General features: G+C 40.3%; 1 protein-coding gene across 50 annotated transcripts in view; it reads right to left on the bottom strand.

The window, feature by feature from the left end:
• PIAS2 (protein inhibitor of activated STAT 2) overlaps positions 1–24,558 on the bottom strand; it is a 108,156-nt gene that overhangs the window by 70,665 nt on the left and 12,933 nt on the right. For 14 of the 50 annotated variants that reach the window (XR_011379338.2, XR_016214034.1, XR_016214033.1 and 11 more), the window contains exons 2-3: positions 15,850–15,958; positions 2,083–2,557 (exon numbers count right to left, since the gene is read on the bottom strand). The exons of 2 other annotated variants lie outside the window; for them this stretch is intronic. Coding sequence is in view for 29 of the 48 variants with exons in the window: in XM_070050211.2 (XP_069906312.2) it covers positions 2,083–2,557; positions 15,850–15,958 (584 nt within the window). In the remaining 19 variants the exon portion in view is untranslated. Of the gene's footprint in view, positions 1–2,082; positions 2,558–15,849; positions 15,959–18,960; positions 19,053–24,558 lie in introns of all 50 variants that reach the window. 34 more of the 50 variants (XR_016214027.1, XR_011379344.2, XR_011379339.2 and 31 more) reach the window with 4 other exon arrangements.

Below are 24,558 nucleotides of genomic sequence, written 5' to 3'. Positions count from 1 at the left end.
GTTATAGAGACAGAGGCAGAGAAAGGAGAGGTCTTCCATCTGCTGGTTTACCCCCAAATGGCCCCAGCTGCTGGAGCAGGACTGATCCAAAGCCAGGAACCTGGAGCTTCTTCTGGGTCTCCCATGTGGATGCAGGGGCCCAAGGAATCAGGCCATCTTCCACACCTTTCCCAGGCACATTACCAGGGAACTGGATCAGAAGTGGAGCAGTCAGGACTCGAACCAGCACCATATGAGATGCTGGCACTGCAGGATGGCAGTTTTACCTGCCATGACACAGCGCTGGCCCCAATGTTCCTGTCTAAATGTGGAACCTAGTTGCACAGGTGTTCATTCCTTTAAAACTAACACACACACATATATATTCTTTTGTAGAGACACAGGTGAAGTTTTAAAACAGAAAATTCCAAAGTAGTTGACATTTAAAAGAAATTATCTTGCACCGGATTCTGTCCCGGTTGCTCCTCTTCCAGTCCAGCTCTCTGCTGTGGCCTGGGAAGGCAGTGGAGGATGGCCCAGGTCCTTGGGACCTGCACCTACATGGGAGACACCAGGAGGAAACACCTGGCTCCTGGCTTCGGATCAGCGCAGCAGCCGGCTGCAGCAGCCACTTGGGGAGTGAACCAATGGAAAAAGGAAAAACTTTCTGTCTCTCTCTCTCTCTCTCTCACTGTCAGAAAGAAAGAAAGGAAGAAAAAAAGAAAGAAAAAAAGAAAGGAAAGGAAAGCAAAGGGGAAGAAGAAAGGAAGAAAGGAAGAAAGAAAGAAAGAAAGTTATCTTAAAGAAAAAAATGAAGAAAGATTGTGAGGACAAATGAGAACTATTTAGGGAAGAATAATAGAGATGAGAGTTTTCTTTGTTTTTAGATTAGGGGATTTCCTATTTATTCCTGTGAAACTTCAGCACAGAGAACTGTATTATTCAGCCTTAAAAGAAAGGAAATTCTTGGACCAGCACTGTGGTGTGGTGTGTTAAGTCGTAGGGAGCACCAGCATCCTATATGGGTGCCAGTTTGAGTCCTGGCTGCTCCTCTTCTTCCAATCCAGCTTCATGCTAAGTGCCTGGGAAAACATTAGAAAATGGGCGAAATACTTAGGCCCCAGCACCTACGTGGGAGACCCAGAAGAAGCTCCTGGCTCCTGATCATCCTAGCTCTGGCCATTGCGGCCATTTGGGAAGCAAACCTGTGGATGGAAGATCCCCCACCCACCCACCCCCAGCCTCTAACTTTGCCTTCCAAAGAAATAACAAAACCTTTAAAAAAAACAAAAATAGGGACTGGTGCTGTGGCTTAGTGGGCTAAGCCTTCGCTTCTGGCACCAACATCTCATATGGGCGGTAGTTTGAGTCCTGGCTGCTCCACTTCCAATCCAGCTCTCTGCTGTGACCTGGGAAAGCAGTGGAGGATGGGCCAAGTGCTTGGGCCCCTGCACCCAGGTGGGAGACCCGGAGGAGGCTCCTGGCTTCGGATTGGCACAGCTCCGGTCACTGCAGCCATTTGGGGAGTGGACCAGCAGATGGAAGATCTCCCTCTCTCTCTCTGCCTCTTTATAACTCTGCCTTTCAAACAAATAAATCTTTAAAAAATAATAATAAAAGGGAGGAAATTGACATAAACTACATCACAGAAGAAGTTTGAGGATATTATGCTAAGTGAAATAGATGAAGCACCTAAAAGTCAAAATCACAGCAACAGAAAGTAGAATGGTAGTTGCTGAGCTGAGAGGAAGAGGAAATGGGGAGTTATTGTTCAATGGGTACAGACTCTCAGTTTCACAAGACCAAAGGATTCTGGCGATGGATGCAGGAATCAGCCATACAACACTATGAATGTATTTACTACTAATGAATTTTAACTTGATAGAGTTAAGATTTTATGTGTATTTTACCACAATAAAAAAATTTAGAAAAAGAATTCAAACTAACAGTTGCAGTCATAGCTGCCAATATTTTTATGTGTATATTTAAACATGTGACATTAACACTTCCACTTTATAAAATTCACAGCAAGTCCATAATCCATAATTGAAGGCTTCTTATTTGCTCATTTGTCCAGAAGTAACTGATTTTTCCAACACTTACCTAAACTTGTGGGCTTGATGAGAACATCAAGGACATCATAAAAGGGCAGGTTTTTTAGCTGCACATCAGGATGGACAGGAGGAATTGGGGGAGATGGCTGCTGCATCTCAAACGCAGGCTTAGTGTCTGGCAGCAGCACAGAACCAACAGGAGAGGACGGTGAGTGAGAAGTAACTGAAGTGGAAGGCAACGCGTGGATTCCAGCCGCAGCCAAGTCAGGCTCCGCAGGCGAGGAGCCACCATCCAAATTGAAAACCGAGGATTTGATTGCGGATAAATCAGAAAGTCCTTCAAGAGTCCGTGGATATCGGCGTCTGTACAATTCTCGGATTTTAATCTGAACCGCAGGGCTGCAGCCACTCTTCAATAAATGCAGCGCCCTCATCAGGAGGTCATGCTTGCGCCCACTTTTATTCCGTCCAGCAAAGCCTAGTAGAACTTGTAGTTCAGAAACCCTAAAACTAGAAACCATATTCTAAAAGGAAAGGGGAAAAAAAATAAGCCAACAGTCACCCACAAGCATAAAAATCCTAATATATACTAACAAAGATTTTCTTCCTGCACACGCTAATACTAGCAATTTCACATACTACTAAGAACTATTACTACTGATAAAGCTGTTCCCCATACAAATTACATTCAGGTTATGTTGTTCAAGTGTATTCTGTTGTACTCTTGATTTTGACCATCTACATCCTATGTTTCTATTGACCACTTCATTATCTGATTATGCTCAAATGTAAACTCAAAATTGCTTTATGACTATGAAATCTATAACCAATGAAAATGTTCCTTTTCAACCCAAGCCTTCCCAATATACACACTGCAAAATTATCACCAATTTACCAAAAATTTCCCAAGTTTTTGCTAAACATCTAAAAAATTAGATTTTTACATTGTATGTGTAACTTCTGTTGCCAAATAATTCTACAAAATCAGAAAAGAATTGTGAGCCAAAATTCAGTGAGCTTTTCACCCAACACAAACATGACAGAACAGAAAACAAAGGTATTCTAAAATATTAAAGCTAAATACTGCATACACCTTTTTCAGAAAACTTCTCAAACAGCTGCATTCTCAGCTGGGTATATTCAAATGAGAAAAAGACCTCTGAAGAACAAGGAAATGAGTAGCCATAAATCTTACAAAAGGCAAGAATCCCTGCACACCACTCTAGTGAGCTTTCTTCAGTATAAAACCAAGCTCCTAAGCAGCTCCAGCTTCTCTTCAACTTCTGTTTATTCACCAAAAGCCCCTGCTGCCTCATGAATCCAATCATTTCCAGTCAAGTCTAAATTCACAAGTAAACCAACCACACTTGTGTCAGATTTACCTTACACAGTACATGTGCACCATCTAGCAAGAAACAGGGGGAAACTCCACAGCTAAGCTAGGCCCTCTCAGGAGACCTCTCCGATACTAGGGCTTGGGGTCCCCTACCCCTCCTCCGCAGTGCTGCACCCTTTCCAACCTGCTCTTCCCATCAGGGCAGCACCTACAGCTGGCCCTGACGCAGAACTGCTCTGTCTGCACTTAAGTTTCAATGATGGCTCAGAAGCAGTTGTTTAAAATCCTGTACGGGGGCCAGTTGTGGCACTAGGTTAAGCCTCTGCCTGTGGCATGAGCACTACTACACTTTGGATCCAGCTCCCTGTTAATGGTCTGGGAAAGAAGTGGAAGTTGGCCCAAGTGCATGGGCCCCAGCACCCACATGGGAAACCCAGAAGAAGCTCCTGGCTCCTGACTTTGGATCAGCCCAGCTCTGGCCATTGCAGCCATTTGGGGAGTGAACCAGTGGGTGGGAAGAGCTCGCTCTCCTTAAAAAAAAAAAAAAAAAACCTGCATTGCTTTTAGGTAATTGATGGGAACAATACTTGGAAGTTTTTAAAAATGAGGACAAATTCAGAAACACCAAAATAATCTATTCTGTTCCTTCTGTATCATAATTGTAGTTTACGTACTCTGTCTCCATGTTTCATATTGTACCAGTCAGAAAACATTGTTAAAATCTTAGCAGCCATTTTATATACTTACAGTGGTGTCCAAGAGAAATATAACAAAACCCATTTACATAATTCTCAACTGTCTTGTAGCCATTTTGCAGTAATAAATTTAAGGCAGCTTTAATAATAGTTATTTAGGGGCTGGCGCTGTGGCATAGTGAGTAAAGTGCTGGCATCCCATGTAGGCGCCAGTTCGAGACTCAGTTGCTCCACTTCCGATCCAGCTTTCTGCTATGGCCTGGGAAAGCAGTAGAAGAAGATGGCCCATTGCTTGGGTCCCTGCACCCATGTGGAAGATCAGGAAGAAGATTCTGGCTCCTGGATTTGGAGCAGCCCAGCTCCAGTCATTGCAGCCATTTAGGGGAGTGAACCAGTGAATGGAAGATCTCTCTCTCTGCCTCTAACTCTTTCAAATAAATAAATAAATCTTTTAAAAAAAGTAATAGTTATTTAACCTAATACACCAAAAATATTTTTATTTCAACAGGCAATCAGTTTTTGTGATTTAAAAATACAATTTTTAAAAGTGTCAATAAGTTTTTTTTTCATACTAAGTCTTCAATGTCCAGTGTGTACTCTACACTAATATATCTCAATTTGGAAGTGCTCTGCTAGAAAAGAAATGTGATGCATTTCACACAAATTCCCTTAACACTTCAAGGGAGTGTTGGATATCAACAACAGCACTCACATGGACACAAGATACCTGTGATTCCTTCTAAAAAGACCAGATTAGCTCAAACTTCATTACTTTGTTTCACTGCTTACATTTTCAGATATTCTTCATTTTAAGGGACTCTTTCTTACAGAAATGACAAATTTTACAGCACAAAGTCACCCTAAGTGTGGCTTTCAAAAAGGAATTTCTGAGGTAAATAGATTCTGGAGACCATAGCATGGTGACTATGGTTAATGATGTATATAGATGTCCCTTGGCATCCTTGGGGTACTGGTTCCAGGACCCTCTGAGTTACTAAAATCCATGGATGCTCAAAGTGCTTTATATAAAATGGCTTAATACTTGCATATAAACTAGGCACAGTCTCCTGTGTACTTTAAATCATCTCTGGATTGTTTATAACACTGGCTGGAGAATAATGACAAGGGAAAAAGTTGTAAATGTTCAATACAGACACAACAGTTTTCCCAAATATTTTTAATCCATGCAGAACCCATGGATATGGAGAATGTACCTTATCCTAAATATTCTCACCACAAAAACAGGTAACTATGTGCAGTGATGGATATATTAATTAGTTTGATTGTAGTCAGCAATTTGCAATGTATGCATATATCAAAACATCACACTGTTATCTTGAATATATATAAATATCAATTATACCTCAATAAAGCTGGGGGCTGGCTCAGTGGGTTAAAGCTTCAGCCTGCACATGGGTGCCAGTTTGAGTCCTGGCTGCTCCACTTCTGATCCAGCTCTCTGCTAATGCACCTGGGAAAGCAGTGGAGGATGGCCCAACTCCTTGGGCCCCTGCACCCATGTGGGAGACCCTGAAGAAGCTCCTGGCTCCAGGCTTAAGACTGGTTCAAGCTGGGGCCGGCGCTGTGGCACGCTAGGTTAATCCTCCGCCTGCTGCGCCGGCATCCCATACAGGCACCGGGTTCTAGTCCCCGCTGCTCCTCTTCCAGTCCAGCTCTCTGCTGTGGCCCGGGAAGGCAGAGGAGGATGGCCCAAGTCCTTGGGCCCCTGCACCTGCATTGGAGACCAGGAGGAAGCAAGTGGCTCCTGGCTTCGAATCAGTGTAGCTCCAGCCATTGCAGCCATTTGGAGAGTGAACCAACAGAAGGAAGACCCTTCTCTCTGTCTCTCTCACTGTCTGTAACTCTACCTGTCAAATAAACAAATAAAAAAATATTTAAAAAAGATTGGCTCAACTCTGGCCGTTGTGGCAATTTAGGGAGTGAACCAGCGAATGAAAGACCTCTTTCTCACATTCTCTCCCTCTACCTCTCTCTGAAACTCTTTCAAATAAATAAAATAAATCTTCACCAAAAAAAAAAAAAGAAGGAATTTCTGGAAGGTCTCATATCACATATCCCCAGTGGAATCATTGCTTGGCAAAGAGTGCTAATGCAACTAGCTCTATAAGCTGTTGTAAATACACTATCCACTCCTTAATCTGATTTTGTTTTGTTTCAGCTACTTGCCATCAGTGATAGTCCAGAAATATCAGAAATAATTCATAAGCTTTAAATTGCACACTGCTCTGGGCAGAATACTTCTTGTGCTGTCCAGCTCTGTTGGACCAAAGATGTAAATCACTCCTTTGTTCAGTGTATCCACACTGTATACACTACCCACGCATCAGTCCCTGAGTAGCACAGTATCACAGTGCTTGTGTCCAAGTAATCCTTATTTGACTTAATAATGGTCTTAAGCACTAGTCCAGAGATACCAGAAATTCAGATATGCCAAACAGAAGGCATACAGTATTTTCCTTAAATGAAAAGATGGATGTTCTTGACCTACTAAGGGAAAAAAAAAATATCATATCTGAGATTGCTAAAATTGACAGTAAAATAAGGTATTTTAAGAAATACATTAGAATAACTTTTTATTAGTATATGGTGACAACTTTCCTATTTTATTTTCATTTATCTCTTGCTTAATTTATAAATTAACCTTTCAGAGATATATATATACATAGGAAAAAATACAGTAAAACAAAGGAGTTTCAAAAAGTTTGTGGAAAACTGCAATTAAAATACAAATTTCCCATGAACTTTTTAAAGGTCCCTCATACAGTGTTCAGTACTTCATTTCATTAGGCATTTGGGGATTTTGGAACCTATCTCCCTCCAATAAGAATGAACTACTATATACCAATAAAAAGGAAGAAAGGGATAAGGTCTTAGAACTATGAATGTGGAATCACAGGATGATGAACAATAGGTGGGACAACCTATTGCAAAATACTGCAAAGATAAGTAACTCCCAGAGAGTCAAAGATAATGGTTTTGGGAGTCAAAGGGGCCCTGCGGAAAACTTCAGGCCAGCAATCAGTAGTTTCACCCTGGTACCGAGACTTAAGACCCTGAGAAAGCCACTGTAACCTTCTAGTCATCAATTTCTGCTTACAAACAGTAACAAAACCAAACACACACAAACACACACCACACACTGTTTTTATTTAGCATTTACTGTCAAGAATCTCTAGGGGGGCCGGCACTGTGGCACAGCAGGTGGTTAAAAGCCCCAGCCTTCAGCGCCAGCATCCCATATGGGTGCCAGTTCAAGTCCTGGCTGCACCACTTCCAATCCAGCTCTCTGCTATGGCCTGGGAAAGCAGTGGAAGATGGCCCAAGTCCTTGGGCCCTTGAACCCACGTGGGAGACCCAGAAGCAGCTCCTGGCTCCTGATTAGCTCATCTCTGGCCATTATGGCCATTTGGGGAGTGAATCAAATAAATAAAATAAATTTAAAAGAAAAACTCTCTAGGAAGCTCAAGAAATAAAATTGTATTAACACATGCTTCTGACAAATCTTACTGGATCTCATTTCTTCTTAAACCAGTACCTACTTTTTTTTTTTTTTTTTTAATTTAGTCTGAAAATCAGTTTTGAGTCCTTTTGCCAGTGAGCCGGTATGGTGAGGAAGGTATCAGAGCCCTCAGGGTCAGCCTGCTATAAATACTACCAAAATGGATTTCAGCTGCTTCTTCACCAACCTCTGACATCTCTATATCTTTAGCCTAATTTTTTTTTAATGCAGTGTTTCTCCCCTACCTTACTGCCTCCCCAAGACTGCCTTCCAATATGTCTGCTGTGATTACAATGTGCTCTACACAGAGGGATTTCTCCACACAGAAATATGTGGCCACAATTCAATTTTAACATAATATATAAACAATCCAAATCCTAAAGAAGAGTGAACATAAATTGAGACTAAGACTTTAAGTCAACCTGTTTCTTTTATCAAGTTTAAGTAAACACACAAGTATAAAAGTTTTTAAAGCTGGAACATTATGTAATTTAAATATTACATGTAAGATCAAATAAGCTGAAGGTGCAACATTTACAAAACATTCATCAAACAGGTAAAATGTGATAACTACATGTAATCATCAATGCATAAAAATATTTTCCTGAGACTGCTCTTCAACTCTTAACCCTGATGTGAAAACTGCAAAATCCGTTCAAAATCTGACGATGCTCCAATTAGCGGTAAGGGTCAATATAAACTCTATAGATCCCCATCTGCTAGGATATAATACAGGGGCAGAAGCTGGGAAGCTGCTTTGAGAAACTGACAAATAACATTATTAATGCTTCCTGTCCCAGCTGCAATACTTTAATAAACTACATTTTGTTTATGAAAAGGAACAAAGAAAAACCCCCAGATTAGCATAACCAATACCTTAAAAGACTGATCAAATGAATGTCATAGAGAAACTATGTTACAAGAATGATACACTAATTTCTACCTACTACCTGTTTCAGAGATGACAGGAAGCCCAAGTTCCGGGTGAAAACATGTATTGCCTATAATTAAATCCCCTTTGATTTGAAGAACCTTAAATGGATCTCTTTCCTAAAATGCAATGATTGGGGCTGACACTGTGGTGTAACAAGTTAAGCTGCTGCCTGTGACACCAGCATCCCACAAGGGGACCAGCTGGAGTCCCGGCTGCTCTACTTCTGATCCAGCTCCCTGATAACGCACCTAGCAAAGCATTGATTGAGCCTCCACACCCTCATGGTGGACCCAAATTAAACTCCCAGCTCCTGGCTTCGGCCCAGCCCTGGCTGTTGCAGCCATCTGGGGAGTAAACCAGCAAATGGAAGACAGTTCTAACTCTGCCTTTCAAATAAATAAACATTTTTTAAATCTTAAAAATTAAAAATGCATTGACTACTGTAATTTCCAGAGTTAACGACATCAAAACTGAAAGCCAACCATTAAAAGAAACAGAGAAAATATAATTCAAAGTCTATAAAACAAACTAAAGGCTGAGCAGGTATCTCCCTAAATGCTTCTAATATTGAAACTATTTAAAATACAGTAATCAATTCAAAGAGACAAAAGACTAACATAGCAAGACAGACCAAAAAAGAAGAGGGGGAGAATGAAAGGGTAAAAGAAAATAAAAGAAAAACCAACAGACTGATTAGAAAGCAAAATACAGCCTGTAAAGTCAGACTCACAAATGGGAAAGTAAACAAATCCATCTTAAAAATGAGAGAACTTCAAAGACCACAAACAGGAAGCAAATATCTTTAAGCTAAGAGAACAGCACACGCAACTATATCCTAGTACCTTAAAAATATAGACACAAAAGATTTCCTAGAAAAACAATTACTCCATGATCCAAGAAGAGGTACATCTTTACCCCATCCCCATGTAAAACAATTTGCCCCATGAGCAAATTCTACCAAACCTTGAAAGAAAAGGTGGAATTTTGTTCCCTAAACTGCTCAAGAAAACAAGATTCAAGTACATGTTAGAAAACATTGAAAAAATAAATTTAAAAAAAAAAAACTTGAAAAAAAGTGAATTTGCAGTTTGAAAATTTCAGTAGGGGATCCACATCATAAATTTTTAGCAAGTCTGATGAACAGTCTGATATACCACCTATTCTTCCTCATTTCCCAAGACAGGCCACAAGGAGTCTTCATCTAATACAATTTATAAATCAGTATTAACACATGTTTCCTGTGAGTATAGGCATAAAAGTCCTCAATACAGTTTAATCCAGGAATATAAGACTGGCTTACTTAGTAAATGACTTGGTTAAGATCTCTACCTCTAAAGCTACAGAGCACTGAAAATTCATATATAAAATTTTGTAATACATGGGATTTTCTTTCTGGTAATTTGGTAGAAATAGGTGGGGAATACATAAATTTTTGCAAATCTAATGTTTCCACAATTAAATTAAAAGTCTATTTATATAGAAGAAATTGGGTATAAGATACGTGGAGACTACTCTGTACTATCTTCCAAACATTTTCTGTAAAGCTGAAAGTGTTCTAGATTTAATTAAATTTTTAAAGAACTCTTTGAAGGGAGAGGGGAGGAGAGGTTGTGGTTTAAATAACATTTCCCATAAAAGGAACCCAGGGTCCTCAGGGGAAAGGCAGACATGCAGGTCTGGAGTAGAAAATATGCTAGATGAGCCTAGAACATTTCATCATACAAGAAGTTCCTGGGGGCAAAGATGAAACACTTTGAGTGTCAAAAAGAATATTCTTTATGTTCTTTTTGTACATTTATTCATAATGACCCCTTCAGAAGATTTTAAAGAACAGCTCACAAATATAAAAATTTATAAAGCTAAAAAATGCATTGATTCAAGGAGAAAAGCCATGATTATCTGAATAAATGCTTGAAGAACATTTGCTAAAATTCTTTCATTCCTGGTGAAACCTCTTAATAAACAGGAACAGAAGCAAGCTATTAACAGGATAAATGGCATTATCAGAATTCAAAAGCAAATGCAGGGGCCAGCACCGTGGCACCGTGGGTTAATCCTCCACCTGCGGTGCCGGCATCCCAAATGGGCACTGATTCTAGTCCCAGCTGCTCCTCTTCCCATCCAGCTCTCTGCTATGGCCTGGGAAAGCAGTGGAAGATGGCCCAAGTCCTTGGGCCCCTGCACCTACGTGGGAGACCTGGAGGAAGCTCCTGGCTTCGGATCGGTGCAGCTCCAGCCGTTGCAGCCATTTGGGGAGTGAACCAGAGATGGTAGAACTTTCTCTCTCTCCCTCTCACTGTCTGTAACTCTCTCAAATAAATAAAATCTTTAATAAAAAAAAAAAAGCAAATATACTAAAGATGAAAGATCATAAGGTCAAGGCCAATAAAATGCACACTAAATTTTGTTAGTCAACATTATTCCAAATACTCCAGATAATACAGTTGTTTAAAGCAACATTTACTATTTATATAGATGACAGACCTCATTATTGAAAATGTAAGAGAATTCACTGAAAAAAATCAGACCATCAGCAATTAACTTCTCCCTTTAAGCTGCAGCTTAGGACACTTGCATCCAATATCAAAATGCCAGTTTGAGTCCCAGCAACTACCTGCTTCCAATCTACCTTAGGAGGCAATACTTGATGTTTGGCACCTGCCACCCATGTGGAAAACAGGGACAGAATTTCAGTCTGGCCAGCCCTGGTTTTTGGGAGCACCTGTACAGTGAACCAGCAGACGGAAGACAGCTTGCTTGCATTCTCTCATTTCCTCACCTCCCTGCCATCATTCTGCCTTTCAAGTAGACGAAAATAATAATTTAAAAATATTTTCACAGGACGGTGCTGTGGCACACTGGATAAAGCCACCACCTGCAGTGCTGGCATCCAATATAGTTGCCGGTTCAAGTCCCGGCTGCTCCACTTTTGATCCAGCTCTCTGCTATGGCCTGGGAAAGCAGTAGAAGATGGCCCAAGTCCTTGGGCCCCTGCACCCGTGTGGGAGACTGGAAGAAAAGCTCCTGGCTCTGGACTTGAGGCCATTTGGAGAATGAACCAGCAGATGGAAGATCTCTCTCGCTCTCTCTCTGCTGCTGCCTCTCTGTAACTCTACCTTTCAAAAAAATAAACCTTAAAAAAAAAAAAAAAAAAAAAAAAGACAGAGGTTACTAGGCCAAATGCCTGCCCCAGGATTTGTAATTTGAAAGGAGGAAGGTCTCACTGAAAAACTAACTGGGTAATTACCTGAAGGAGTAAGCAAGCACCTGGAGAAAGCATTCCAAGGCATAGGACACAGCAAATGTAAAAGTCCTAAGGAAAACAGGTCCAGCACATTGGATGAAAAGTAAAGTGCCACCCCTGCTGACCAGAGCAAGCTACAGGAGTGAGTATGAAGACACCAGAATGAGCAGCCAGGAAAATGATAAACCTAGGGAGGAGTTCAGCCTAAACAAACATTTAATGTATAATGACATCAAGTCTGTGAAGCAATGAAAATGCTGGGCAACAATGACATATAATTGTTAATCTGGTCAACAGTTTAAAATGTTCTATGGGCAAGAAAGAAAAAGATGGCAATTTCAAAAGAAATTTCAAGACAATTAACAAGTCTGTGAAAGAGTAAAAGTGTAAATTTCACAATTAGTCTAGTGGAAAAAAAAATGAGAAATAGGGAAGAAAACAGCCTACTGAAGGAAAGAAAGAGAAAGCACAAAAAAGCAAGGTAGCACAAAATTAAATGAAAAGTTGAAAAGAAATGCAAATATATTAAAACCCCTCAAAAGAAAAATGAAATCAACTCTCCATTAAAGAATAAGATTAGGCTACATCATTACATTGCAGACATCAGAAAGATAATACAAGAGTACTTCAAAAAGTTTGTGGAAAAGCATAATTAAAAGGTAAGTTTATTTAGGGATAAAAATATCTCGGGATCCGTGCATGAGGGGGTCCTCAGAAAGTTTATGAAAAAAAAGCACATGAGAAAACTGTGTAGATTAGGGATAAAAATCTCAGGATCCGTGCATGAGGGGGTCCTCAGAAAGTTTATGAAAAAAAAAAAAGCACATGAGAAAACTGTGTAGATTAAAAAAAAACTTTGCAATGAAATAAATTTATCTTTTTAAAAAATGATTTATTTATTTGAAAGACAGAGTTAGAGAGAGAGAGAGAGAAAAAGAGAGATCTTCCATCCAATGGGTCACTCCCCAAATGGCCACAATGCCAGGAGCTGAGATGATCCAAAGCTAAGAGCCAGGAGCTTCTTTCAGATCTCCCAAACACTTGGGCCACTTTCCGCTGCTTTCCCAGGCCATTAGAGGGAGCTGGATTGGAAGTGGAGCAGCTGGGACTAGAATAGGTGCCCATATGGGCTGCCAGCGGCTCTACCTGCTATGCTTCAGAGCTGGCTGCCTAAATCTATCTTTTAATTTCATTTTTTTCCACAAACATTTTGAAGTGCCCTCAACACAATACTAAGAAAACTTTACACACATAAATTCGGAATTTAGATGAAATTGTCAATTCCTTAATAAACCAAAACTCACTCAATATTAAACAGATAATCTGAACAGCCTTCTAACTATTAAGGAATGTAATTCCCAATTTCTTGACTCCCAAAAGAGAAATTCCTAGATGCAGATGATTTTACTGGAGAATTCTGCCAAACATTTAAAAAAGATTGAACACCAATTCTTACAATTTCTTCCAGAAAACAGGAGAGAATATTTCCTAATCATTTTATGAACCTAGTATTACTGTGATACCTAAACAAGACAGTACAAAATAAAACTACAATACCTCTCATGATATATAATTATTAAATATAATTTAGCAATATATAAAAGAATTATACACCATGACCAAATGGGGTTTAGTTCAAAAATGCAAGAATGGTTCAATGTTTAAATCAATGCAACATACCATATTAATAACTAAACAAGAAAAATTACGCAATCAAGCCAATTAACACAGAAAAACCATTTGGCATATTCAACATCTACTCATGACTAAAAAATACTTAGAAAAATTGGAATAGAGAAGAGCTTCCTCAACTCGATAAACAGCACAACAAGTACAAGAAAATGTAAAGCTGGGGCCGGAGTTGTGGAAGAACAGGTTAAGCCTCTGTTTGAGGGTGGCATTCCATAGAGTGCCAGCTCAAGGTGGTGGTTGTTTTTTTTTTTTTTTTTTTTTTTTTTTTTTAAGATTTATTTATTTACTTGAAAGGCAGAGTTAGAGAAAGGCAGAAAAAGAGAGCCAGAGAGTGCTCTTCCTTCAGCTAGTTCACTCCCCAAACGGCTGCAATGGAGCTGAGCCGATCTGAAGCCATGAGCTTCTTCAGGTCTCTCACATGGGTGCATGAGACCAAGGACTTGGGACATCTTTTACTGCTTTCTCAGGCCACAGCAGATAGCTAGATCAGAAGCGGAGCAGCCAGGACTCAAATCAGCGCCCATGGGATGCCGGCCCTGCAGGTAACGGCATTACCTGCTGCTATGCCACAGAGCTGGTTCCAGGATGCTCACTTCTGATGTAGCTTCCTGTTAATGTGCCAGAGAAGGCAGAAATTGGCCCAAAACTTGGGCCCTGCCACCCATGTGGGAGATCAGAATGGATTTTCTAGCCTTGCCAGACCTGGCTATTACAGCTATTTATGGAGCAAACCAGTGGATAGAAGATCCCTCTGTCTCTCCTCCTCTGTCACTCTGCCTTTCAAATAAATAAATCCTTAAAAAAATGTAAAGCTAACTATTCATGGTGAAAGATATAGAATACCTTTCTTCCCCCAATATCAAGAATGCAGCAAGGATGCCTCCTCTTAATGCTAAGAGTTCTAGCTGGAAGAATGAAAAAAAAGGAAGTAAAAGGCATAACAGGTTAGAAAGAAGAGCCATCTGTGTTTATAGATGGCACTATTTCTGCACAGAAAATCCCAACAAATCTACAAAAAAAACCTAGAACTGCCGAGTTCAGCAAAATCACAGTACACAAAAACAACACACAAAACATGACATCATTACATCTTTATATACTAAAGTGAACATGTGGAAACCAGTTAAACACAACATCATTTATAATCACTCCCCCCAAAATTAAAATACATACATAAAGATCTAACAAACATGGGCAGGACTAAGAACATCTAAGTAAATGGACTCGTCACAGATCAGAAGACTCAACATAGCCAAGATGTCAATTTTCTCCAAATATAAAGATTTTACATAATCCTCAGCAAGACTTTTTATAGTTATGAGATTATTCCAAAATGTATATGGAAAGGTAAAGGAACAAGAGCTAAAACAAATTTTCAAAAGAACAGAGGTGGGGCCAGTGCTGTGGTGTAGCGGGTAAAGCTGCAGCCTCCAGTGCCAGCATCCCATATGGGCGTCAGTTCTTATCCCAGCTACTCCACTTCTGATCTTACTCTCCGCTATGGCCTGGGAAAGCAGCAGAAGATGGCCCAAGTCTTTGGGCCCCCGCACCCTCGTGGGACACCCAAAGAAGCTCCTGGTTTCGGCTCATCTCTGGCCATCGTGGTCATTTGGGGAGAGAACCAGTGGATGGAAGACCTGTCTCTGGCTCTACCTCTCTCTGTAACTCTTTCAAATAAATAAAATAAATCTTAAAAAATAAAGGTAAAGGAATCCATTTTATCCCAATTCACAACTTAGCTACTGTAATCAAGACTGTGTGGTAGCACAGACACATAGATCAATGGAACATAATAGGAATTTCAGAAATAGACCTATACAAATACATTCAAAACAACTTGAACAAAAGTATAAAAGTAACTCGATGGAAGAAAGCCTTGTAACAAATTATGCTCAAGCAATAGGCCAAAAAAGTGAACTTCCACCTACATCTCACACCTTACACAAAAATTAACTCCAAATGTATCACAGACTTAAATGTAAAAATAAAACAAACAAAAAAAAGGTAATCTTCAGGGCCTAGGCCTAGGCAGAGAGTTCTCAGATTCAACACTACAAGCAAGATCCATAAAAAGAAAAATGATATACTGGACTTAATCAAAATTAAAACCTGTGATCTACGAAAGACTTATTTTTAAAAAGGATGAACAATGAACAGGCTCGGAGAAAATATGTGCAAACTACTCATCTGACAATAGACTAGTTTCCAGAATATATCTAGAACTCTTAAACATCAACAGGAAAAAAAATTCAATTAGAAAAAAGACAAAAGGCATGAAAAAACCAACAGGAATATACAGATGCCAAAAGAACACATGAAAATACAGTATTAAGCACCAGTAGCTGTTAGGGAAATACAAATGAAAACCTCACAAAAGACATCACTAGATACCTACCAGAATGGCTAAAATGAAAAACAGTGATAACACCAAATGCTGGCGAGGACGCAGAGAAACTGGATCACTCCATACATTGCTGGTAGGGATGTAATAGGGCACAGCCACTCTGGAAAACAGTTTAGCAAGTTCTTAAAAACTATACACACAACAACCATATAACCAGCGATTGTACTCCTGGACAGAAATGAAAACTTAGGTTCACAAAAAGCCTGTACAACCAATCTTTATAATACTTTTATTCATAATAGTGAAAAACTGTAAACAACCCAGATATCCTTCAACAGGTGAATAGTTACACAAACTAGTAAGTCAAAACCTTGGAATACTACTCAGCAAAAAAAAACAAATGAACTATTTCAACACGTAGCAAACCGGATGAATTTTCAGAGAATTATGATGCATGTAAAAGGTCAAATCCAAATGGTTACATGATATGATTCTCTTTATGCTAACATTCTTGAATAATAAAAATCATAGAAATAAAAAATCAGTGGGTCCAAGAGATTTGGGTTAGGAGTTGGATGGGGGAGGTGAATTTGGCTACAAAATGACACCATGAGGAATCTTCATAGTAAAATATAGTCTGCATCTTTACTCTGTCAACGTCATTTTGTCTGTGATATTTTCCTATAGTCTTACAAGATATTACTATAGGGATAACCAGATAAAGAATACTTAAGAAGTTTCTATTTTTTTTAAACAACTGTAGATGAATTGACGACTATTTTCATTAAAAGTTTAATTTAGGATAGCAGGTGTTCAGTGATTAGACACATGCACCTACATCAGCTCTGGCTCCTGGCTCTCCCTTTCTGCCAATGCAAATCCTGGGAGGCAGCAGTGATGGCTCAGGTAATTGGGTTCCAGTCACCCTCAAGAGACCTTCATTGTGTTCTTGGCTCCTGGTTCTGGCCCAGCCTACATCACATCCAGTCACCAGATCTACTACTCAAATAAACAAACAAACTTAAAATGTAAAAGACAGGGGCTGTGGCAGAGCAAGTGAAGCCACTGGCTGCAGCGCTGGCATCCCATATGGGTGCCAGTTTGAGTCCTGACTGCTCTACTTCTGATCCAGCTCCTTGCTAATGCACCTGGGAAAGCTGCAGAGGATGGCCCAAGTCCTTGGGCCCCTGCACCCATGTAGGAGACCCAGAAGATGCTCCTAGCTTTGGATCGGCACAGCTGTAGCCACTGCGGACATTTGGGGAGTGAATCAGTGGATGGAAGACCTCCCTCCCTCCCTCCCTTTCTCTCTGCCTCTCTCTGCCTCTCTGTAGTTCTGCCTTGCAAATAAATAAATAAATCTTTAAAAAAAAATGTAAAAGATGAAGACTATCACAGCAGATTTTTTAAAAATGTAATTCAACAGCATGATATTCACAAGAGATAAAAAAAAAAACTAAAAGAACACAAAATTGTAGGTGTAGGGGCAAACTGAAGATTAGGTAATCCAGCTTCTTTAATATCAAACGGTAGTATTTAATACTAGTACAAAAAGCATTCCTAGATATAAACTCACTATACAGAATAAGTTAGTCATAAATATAAAATAAATTCGAACTTTGTGAACCAATAACAATTTTAAAAAGTTTAAAAAGTCCATAGAAATACAAATGAACAAAAAAAATTCATAAAAGATGAACATCCACGCCCGACTTCCACTTATTAAAGAATAAAGATGTAAGATCTGAACATCATTAACAAGCCCAAAAGTCTTATACAAAACTTTACACCAACAATGGAAAAATAAAAATTCTCAGCAACTCCACTTCTGATCCAGCTCCCTGATAATGTCTTGGGAAAAGCAGCAGAAATTGGTCCAAGTGTTTGGGCTCCTGTTCCACCTATGTGTGAGACCCAGATGGAGTTCCTGGTTCCAGGACCAGGCCTTTGCAGCCATCTGGGGAATGAACCAGTGGATGGGAGATCTCTTATCCCTCCCTCCTCTGTAATTCAGACTCAAACAAATAAATCCTTAAAAAAAAAAAAAATTCGATAGGCACAAACAAAAATTATAAATGATTACCAGATAGTCTCAACAGATTTCAAAAAACTGGTATCACACAGACCACACTATCTAACCAAAATGCAATCAGAAATCAGTAACTAAGTTAGGGAAACTCATGTTTTCAAATTAAATTTTTAAATAACTCAAAGAGTCCACAATGGAAACAGAAAAATATTCAGAGAAAAAAAAATATATTAATTATCAACCTTGTATGACCCAGAGAAAAAATACAAAGACGTTTTCATCTTGAATGCTACAATCGGTTGTCAGAAAGTTCACAAAAATGCGTATTGTGAAAACTATACATAAATTTCAAAATTTTCTGCACCAAGATAAACATCTTTTAATTCCATTTTTCCACTGACTTTTGAAATTATCTTTGTGTAGCAAAATGCTCAAACTTAATGACAGGCATCCAGTGAAAGAAAAACAGAAAAACCCACAGGAAATATAAGAAATGAAAAGCAGAAATTGAGAGGATACATTAAAAACCATAAACAAAATTAAAAATCTGATTCTCTGCAAAGCCTTAAAACTGGAAACTTTTAGCTAAAAAAGCATTAGAGATTAACAACATAATGCTATAAATTCAAGAAACTGGATGGAATGAACAGCTTTCTACGAAAGTACAACCTACTGAAACAGGTTTGAAAATAGAAATACGAACATAGTTCTAGAAACAAAGAAATTGAATAATGAAAAAGCATCCCCCCCAAAAGAAAAACTGGCAATTTTCAAGCTATCAAAAGTTCTACCAAACATTTTAATCTTATATAAACTCTTCCAGAAGAAAAAGTATGTTCTTTAAAAACTATAATTACTCATTAGAGACAAATATCCTAAATAAAATATCTTCAAATTGAATCCAATCATTAAAAAAAAAGGATAGCTCACAGCTGAATCTATACTTAGAACACAAGGTTAGTTTAAATATTAGAAAATCAATGTAATTCACAACAGATTAGTGAAGAAAAATATGATGGTCTCAAAAGATATAGAATTCATGTTTTTTTTTTTTTAATTAGTAAGACAGAAGAGGAACATCCTTAATCTGAAAAGATAATCTACAATAAACCTACAGCAAGCATCATACGTACTTAACTGTGAAACTCTGAAAGCATTCCCTTTAAAATCAGGAACAAGATCAGGATGCCCCCATCAGCTTCTATTCAACATTGTACTGGAGATCCTAGCCAGCACATTAAGACAAGAAAAAGAAAGAGAAAAAAGCATAAGAATTGGAAAGGAGGAAACAAAGGTGTCATTATTCAGATAGGACGGTCTGCACAGAAAAATCCAAAAGAAATCTATGGATAATTTATCACAATTAGGAGTACAGCAAGGTCATTATACAAAGTCCAACTCTACTTCTATACACTAGAAGGCAGAAAGCACAATTACAGAAAGATAACATTTACGATTTACTACAAAAATAAGATGCCTAAAAATAAACAGAACAAAATATTTGTAACATTTTAATTGAAAATTATAAAACTTCATTGAAAAATTTAATTATAGAAAATGGAGCTTACAATGTTTATGTTGAAGAACACACAGTAACAAAATATACATCTCTCCAAACAAGTTTACAGATTCAATGCATTTCCCATCACAATCCCAACAGGATATGGGTATTTGCCTATATAACTTGAGAAGATTTTAAAACTATATGGAGGAGTGAACAGCCAAGAATTTCACTGAGGAACTACTCCTACTCCAAGGTAGGAAGACTTAGCTCCTTCATGTTCCTCAAGGACTGACTAGACAGTTTCAGGGCAACCTTCCCTGTGAGAATTTAACTGAACTTAATAATATAAAAAAATGTCTGAAGGTATAAAACACTACGAAGCCAACAAGGATCTGATCTGCCCAGATTTTGAAAACACAGCCTAGAAAGTTGAGTCTCAGGGCCAGCGCTGTGGCACAGCAAGCTAAGACTTTGCCTGAGGCACCCACATCTCATAGTGGCACCAATTCATGACCTGGCTGCTCCTCTTCTGATCCAGTTCCCTGTTTACGGCCTGGGAAAGCACTGGAAGATGGCCCAAGTGCTTGGGCCCTTCTACTCTCCTGGGAGACCCAGAAGAAGCTCCAGCCTTCAGATCAGCCCAGCTCCCCAGCCGTGGCAGCCATTTGGGGAGTGAACTAGCAAATGGAAGACCTTTCCAACTGTCTCTCCCTCTGTCTGTAACTCTACCTCTCAAATAAATCTTAAGGAAAAAAAAAAAAAGTCCCTTGATGCCTCTTTTGCCCTGGAAACATCAGTCAATGGAAAAAGGGAAACAAACAGAATAGACACATGGATAGGGCTAGGGAAACAAGCTATTTGTAAAACACAATCAGGATCCAAAAGTTGTACTTTCAAAATTTATACTTATTAAATAAAAGTTTAGGAAAAAACACAATCAGGAAGAGCTAGTATGCCCTACAAATTAGTATGAAAAAGATGGACAGCACAATATAAAAATGAGCACAATGTATTCAAATAAGCAATAAGCATATTTAAAGGGGCTTAGACATTAGGGGAATGAAGATAAAAACCACTACACATCGACCAGATGTCTGCAAGTAAAAAGGTAGACAAGGGATGTGGAACAACTCGAGCTCTATATCATTAATGAAAGGGAATGAACAAAATACAACTATAGACTGGTTTGAGTTTTGGTTTTAGATTTTTTAAGGTTTATTTTACTGGATACGGCAGTGTGGCATAGCAGGTTAGGATGCCACCTACAGCACCAGCATCCCATATTGGCACTGGTTCTAGTCCCAGATGCTCCACTTCCAATTCAGCTCCCTGCTAATGGACTGGAAGGCAGTAGAAGATAGTTCAAGTGTTTGGGTCCCTGCAGCCACGTGGGAGACTTGGATGAAGCTCCTGGCTTTGGCCTGGCTCAGCCCTGGCCACTGTGGCCATTTGGAGAGTGAATCAGTAGATGGAAGCTCTCTCTCTCTGCAACTGCCTTTCAAAATCTTTCTTTAAAAAAAAATTAATGAATAAATAAATAAATAAATAAATTGAAAGGCAGTTAAAGAGGGGTGTGGGGGAGACAGGATAGAGAGAGCGAGCCAGCGTGTGCTTCCATCCACTGGTTCACTCCCCAGTGGCCTCAACAGCTTGAGTTGGGCCATTCCGAAGCTGGGAGCTTCTTCTGGTTCTCCCATGTGTGTGCAGAGGCCTTAGCACTTGGGCCATATTCTGCTGCTTTTCCTAGGCTATTAGCAGAGAGCTGGATCAGAAATGGAAGAGCTGGGACTTGAACCAATACCCATCTGGGATGCTGGTGCTGCAGCAGGTGGCTTAACCCGCCACAACACCAGCCCCCAGAGAATGTTTAATAGTTTAAGACTTTTTTTTTACTTTTTGATGTATGAAAGCAATGCAGCCTACAGTAGAAACTACAGTTCAAATTCTGAGCTTTCATCTTTTCCTGAGCTAGCATACAGTGAGCTACACTCTCCTGATGCTGGGCAGTGTGGCAGCAAGCTACAGCTCCCAACCTGCCATGCAACCACAAAAGAAAATCAACACTCTACACTGTGCTGCGAAGCAAGGACACCACACAGGTTAAGTGTATTACATGTACTTTGTACTTAAAATATTGTGGGGGCCTGTGCTGTAACACGGAGGGTTAAGCTATCACCTGTAATGCCAGCAAACCACAGGGGTGCCAGTTTGGTTTGTGTCCCAGCTGCTCCATTTCTATCTAACTCCCTGCTAAAGGCCTAGAAAAGCAGCAGAGGAGAGGATGACCCGAGTTTTTGGGTCCCTGCCGTCATTGTGGGAGACCTAGATGAAGCTCCTGGCTTCAGCCTGGCCCAAAGCTCCCCCCTTCCCCCCCGACAGGTAGAGTTAGGCAGTGAGAGAGAGAGAGAGACAGAGAGAAAGGTCTTCCTTCCATTGGCTCATCCCCCAAATCCCAAATGGCTGCTATGGCCGGTGCACTGCGCCAATCCAAAGCCAGGAGCCAGATGCCCCTCCTGGTCTTCCATGGGGTGCAGGGCCCAAGCACCTGGGCCATCCTCCACTGCACTCCCGGACCACAGCAGAGAGCTGGACTGGAAGAGGAGCAACTAGGACAGAATCCGGTGCCCCAACTGGGACTAGAACCCAGGGTACCAGCGCCACAGGCAGAGGATTAGCCTAGTGAGCCACAGTGCCGGCCTCGCACCAAATATTTTCAATCTGCAGTTGGTTGAATTATGTATGTAGAACCTGCTGATACAGAGGGCTGACTACACATATACAGAAACAGACACCATATATACCATACAGTTCCATTTACAGAACGTTCAAAAACAGGCAAAACTAATCTAATGTTTTACAGTTAACCAGTAGGTACCTTTTGAGAATGAGGTTAGCTACTGAGAGAGAACTCAAGGACGGTCTCTAAGGCGCTAATGATGTTCCTTCTCTTGACCTGCAGAGCTATACGCACAGAACTCATTCAGATGTGCAGGTGAGCTGCCGGGATCAGCACACTTTCTATGAGCATGCCATGCATCAATAGAAATTATTCTTACAGAAGTTGTTACCAGTTAATAGTTACTAGAACACCGTGATGCTGTTAGTAGAGACAGACTAAAAGACTAGAGTTCAGAACCAGCAGAAGGACAGATGGATGGACGGATGGATGCAGACAGAGAGAATGACAGCTGATGGACTGGCTGGCCATGTGGCCAACCAGACAAGAAAAATAAATGATGCCATTCAGATCAATGGGGGGTGGGGGGAGTGGATTCTAGAAGTATGAAAAGTGACAGAACAGTTTCTTATTCTTTGAAAAAGATAATATGCATCTGGATTACCACTTTACACCACATACAAAATCAATTCCAGGTGAGTTACAACATGAGAAAGGTTTAAAAAAAAAAAAACTACACAACTTTGATAATAATGAGAAAATATCTTCCAGTACCCCTTTGAAAAATTTCGAAGACTCAATAGCACTATCCATAAAAATTGATAAAAATCAGGCTGGCACCGTCATCCCATACAGGAGTCAGGTTCTAGTCCCGATTGCTCCTCTTCCCATCCAGCTCTCTGCTGTGGCCCGCGAGTGCAGTGGAGGATGGCCCAAGTGCCTGGGCCCGTGCACCCGCATGGGAGACCAGGAAGAAGCACTTGGCTCCTTGCTTCGGATCGGTGCAGCAGTGGCCATAGAGGCCATTAGGGGAGTGAACCAATAGAAGGAAAACCTTTCTGTCTCTCTCTCGGTCTATAACTCTAGCTGTCAAATTAAAAAAAAAAAGTTTAAAAAAATTGATAAAATCTACCATACTAAAAGAATGTTTGCTCATTAAAAGAAGTATCTTCCCAGTGTTGTGGCATAGTGGGTTAAGCTGCCACCTGCAATGCCGGCATCCCATATGGGTGCCAGTTCTAGTCCCAGCTGCCCCACTTCCCATCCTGCTCCCTGCTAATGTACCTGGGAAAGCAGCAGAAGATGGCCTAAGTGTTTAGGCCCCTGTGCCCACGTGGGAGAACTGGAAGAATTTCCTGGCTCCTGGCTTTGTCAGCCCAGCCCCAGACACTGTGGTCATGTGGAGAGTAAACCATTGAATGGGAAGATCTCTCTGTCTCTCCCTCCCTCTCTCTCTGCAACTTACCTGTCAAATGGAATAAATCTTTAAAAAAAAATTTTAAAGTCAACTAAAAAATTTGTACTACATACACTAAAACTGTAGAACTATCACAAATCCATAAGAAACAATTTTTTAAAATCCAGTACACACATGGCAATAGACACGAAGTGAATTATCAGAGGACAGAAGACCAGTCAGCACAGTAAAAGATGCTGAAACTCACTAGCAAAAGGGGCAAAGTGAGAACCAAAGAATGGTATTTTATACACACAGGTAAAAACTTTTTTTTTAAAGACTTACTTATTTGAAAAAACTGAGTTACAAAGAGAGAGGGAGAGACAGAGAAAGATCTTTTATCTGCCAGTTCACTCCTCAAATAGCTGTAACAGTCAGGCCTGGCCAGAACAAAGCCAGAAATTTCTTAATTTTTCTTTCTTCCTTCTTTTTTGACAGGCAGAGTTAGACAGTGAGAGACAGAGAGAAAGGTCTTCCGTCCATTGGTTCACCCCCCAAATGGCCACTATGGCCGGCGCACTGCGCCGATCCGAAGCCAGGTGCTTCCTCCTGGTCTCCCATGCAGGTGCAGGGCCCAAGCACTTGGGCCATCCTCCACTGCTCTCCCGGGCCACAGCAGAGAGCTGGCCTGGAAGAGGAGTAACTGGGACATAATCCGGTGCCCCAACTGGGACGAGAACCCAGGGTGCTGGCGCCGCAGGCAGAGGATTAGCCAAATGAGCCGCAGCGCCAGCCCAAAGCCAGAAATTTCATCAAGGTCTCCCATATGGGTGCAGGGGCCCAAACACTTGGGCCATCTTCTGCTGCTTCCCCAGGCACATTAGCAGGGAGTTGGATCAGAAGTGGAGCAGCAGGGACTTGAACCAGCTCCTGTATCTGAAGTTGAAGGTGGGCGGCTTTACCGGCTACACCACAACACTGGCCCCATGGCAAAAACGTTTAAAGGCTGACAAAATCAAGTGTGAGCAAGAAAGTTGAGCAATAAAAAACTTGATTGCTGGACAGATCATAAAGTGAGACAATTTTCTTTAGAAAGTAACTTGACATTGTCTACTACTGTTGAGCATGCACATAATCTTAACACCAACAATCCT

The sequence above is a fragment of the Oryctolagus cuniculus genome, chromosome 10 (genome assembly GCF_051225735.1).
Source record: "Oryctolagus cuniculus isolate XC-2025 breed Fujian yellow rabbit chromosome 10, ASM5122573v1, whole genome shotgun sequence".
In the NCBI taxonomy this organism is placed as follows: domain Eukaryota; kingdom Metazoa; phylum Chordata; class Mammalia; order Lagomorpha; family Leporidae; genus Oryctolagus; species Oryctolagus cuniculus.
This window is presented reverse-complemented; position numbering and strand designations above follow the sequence as displayed.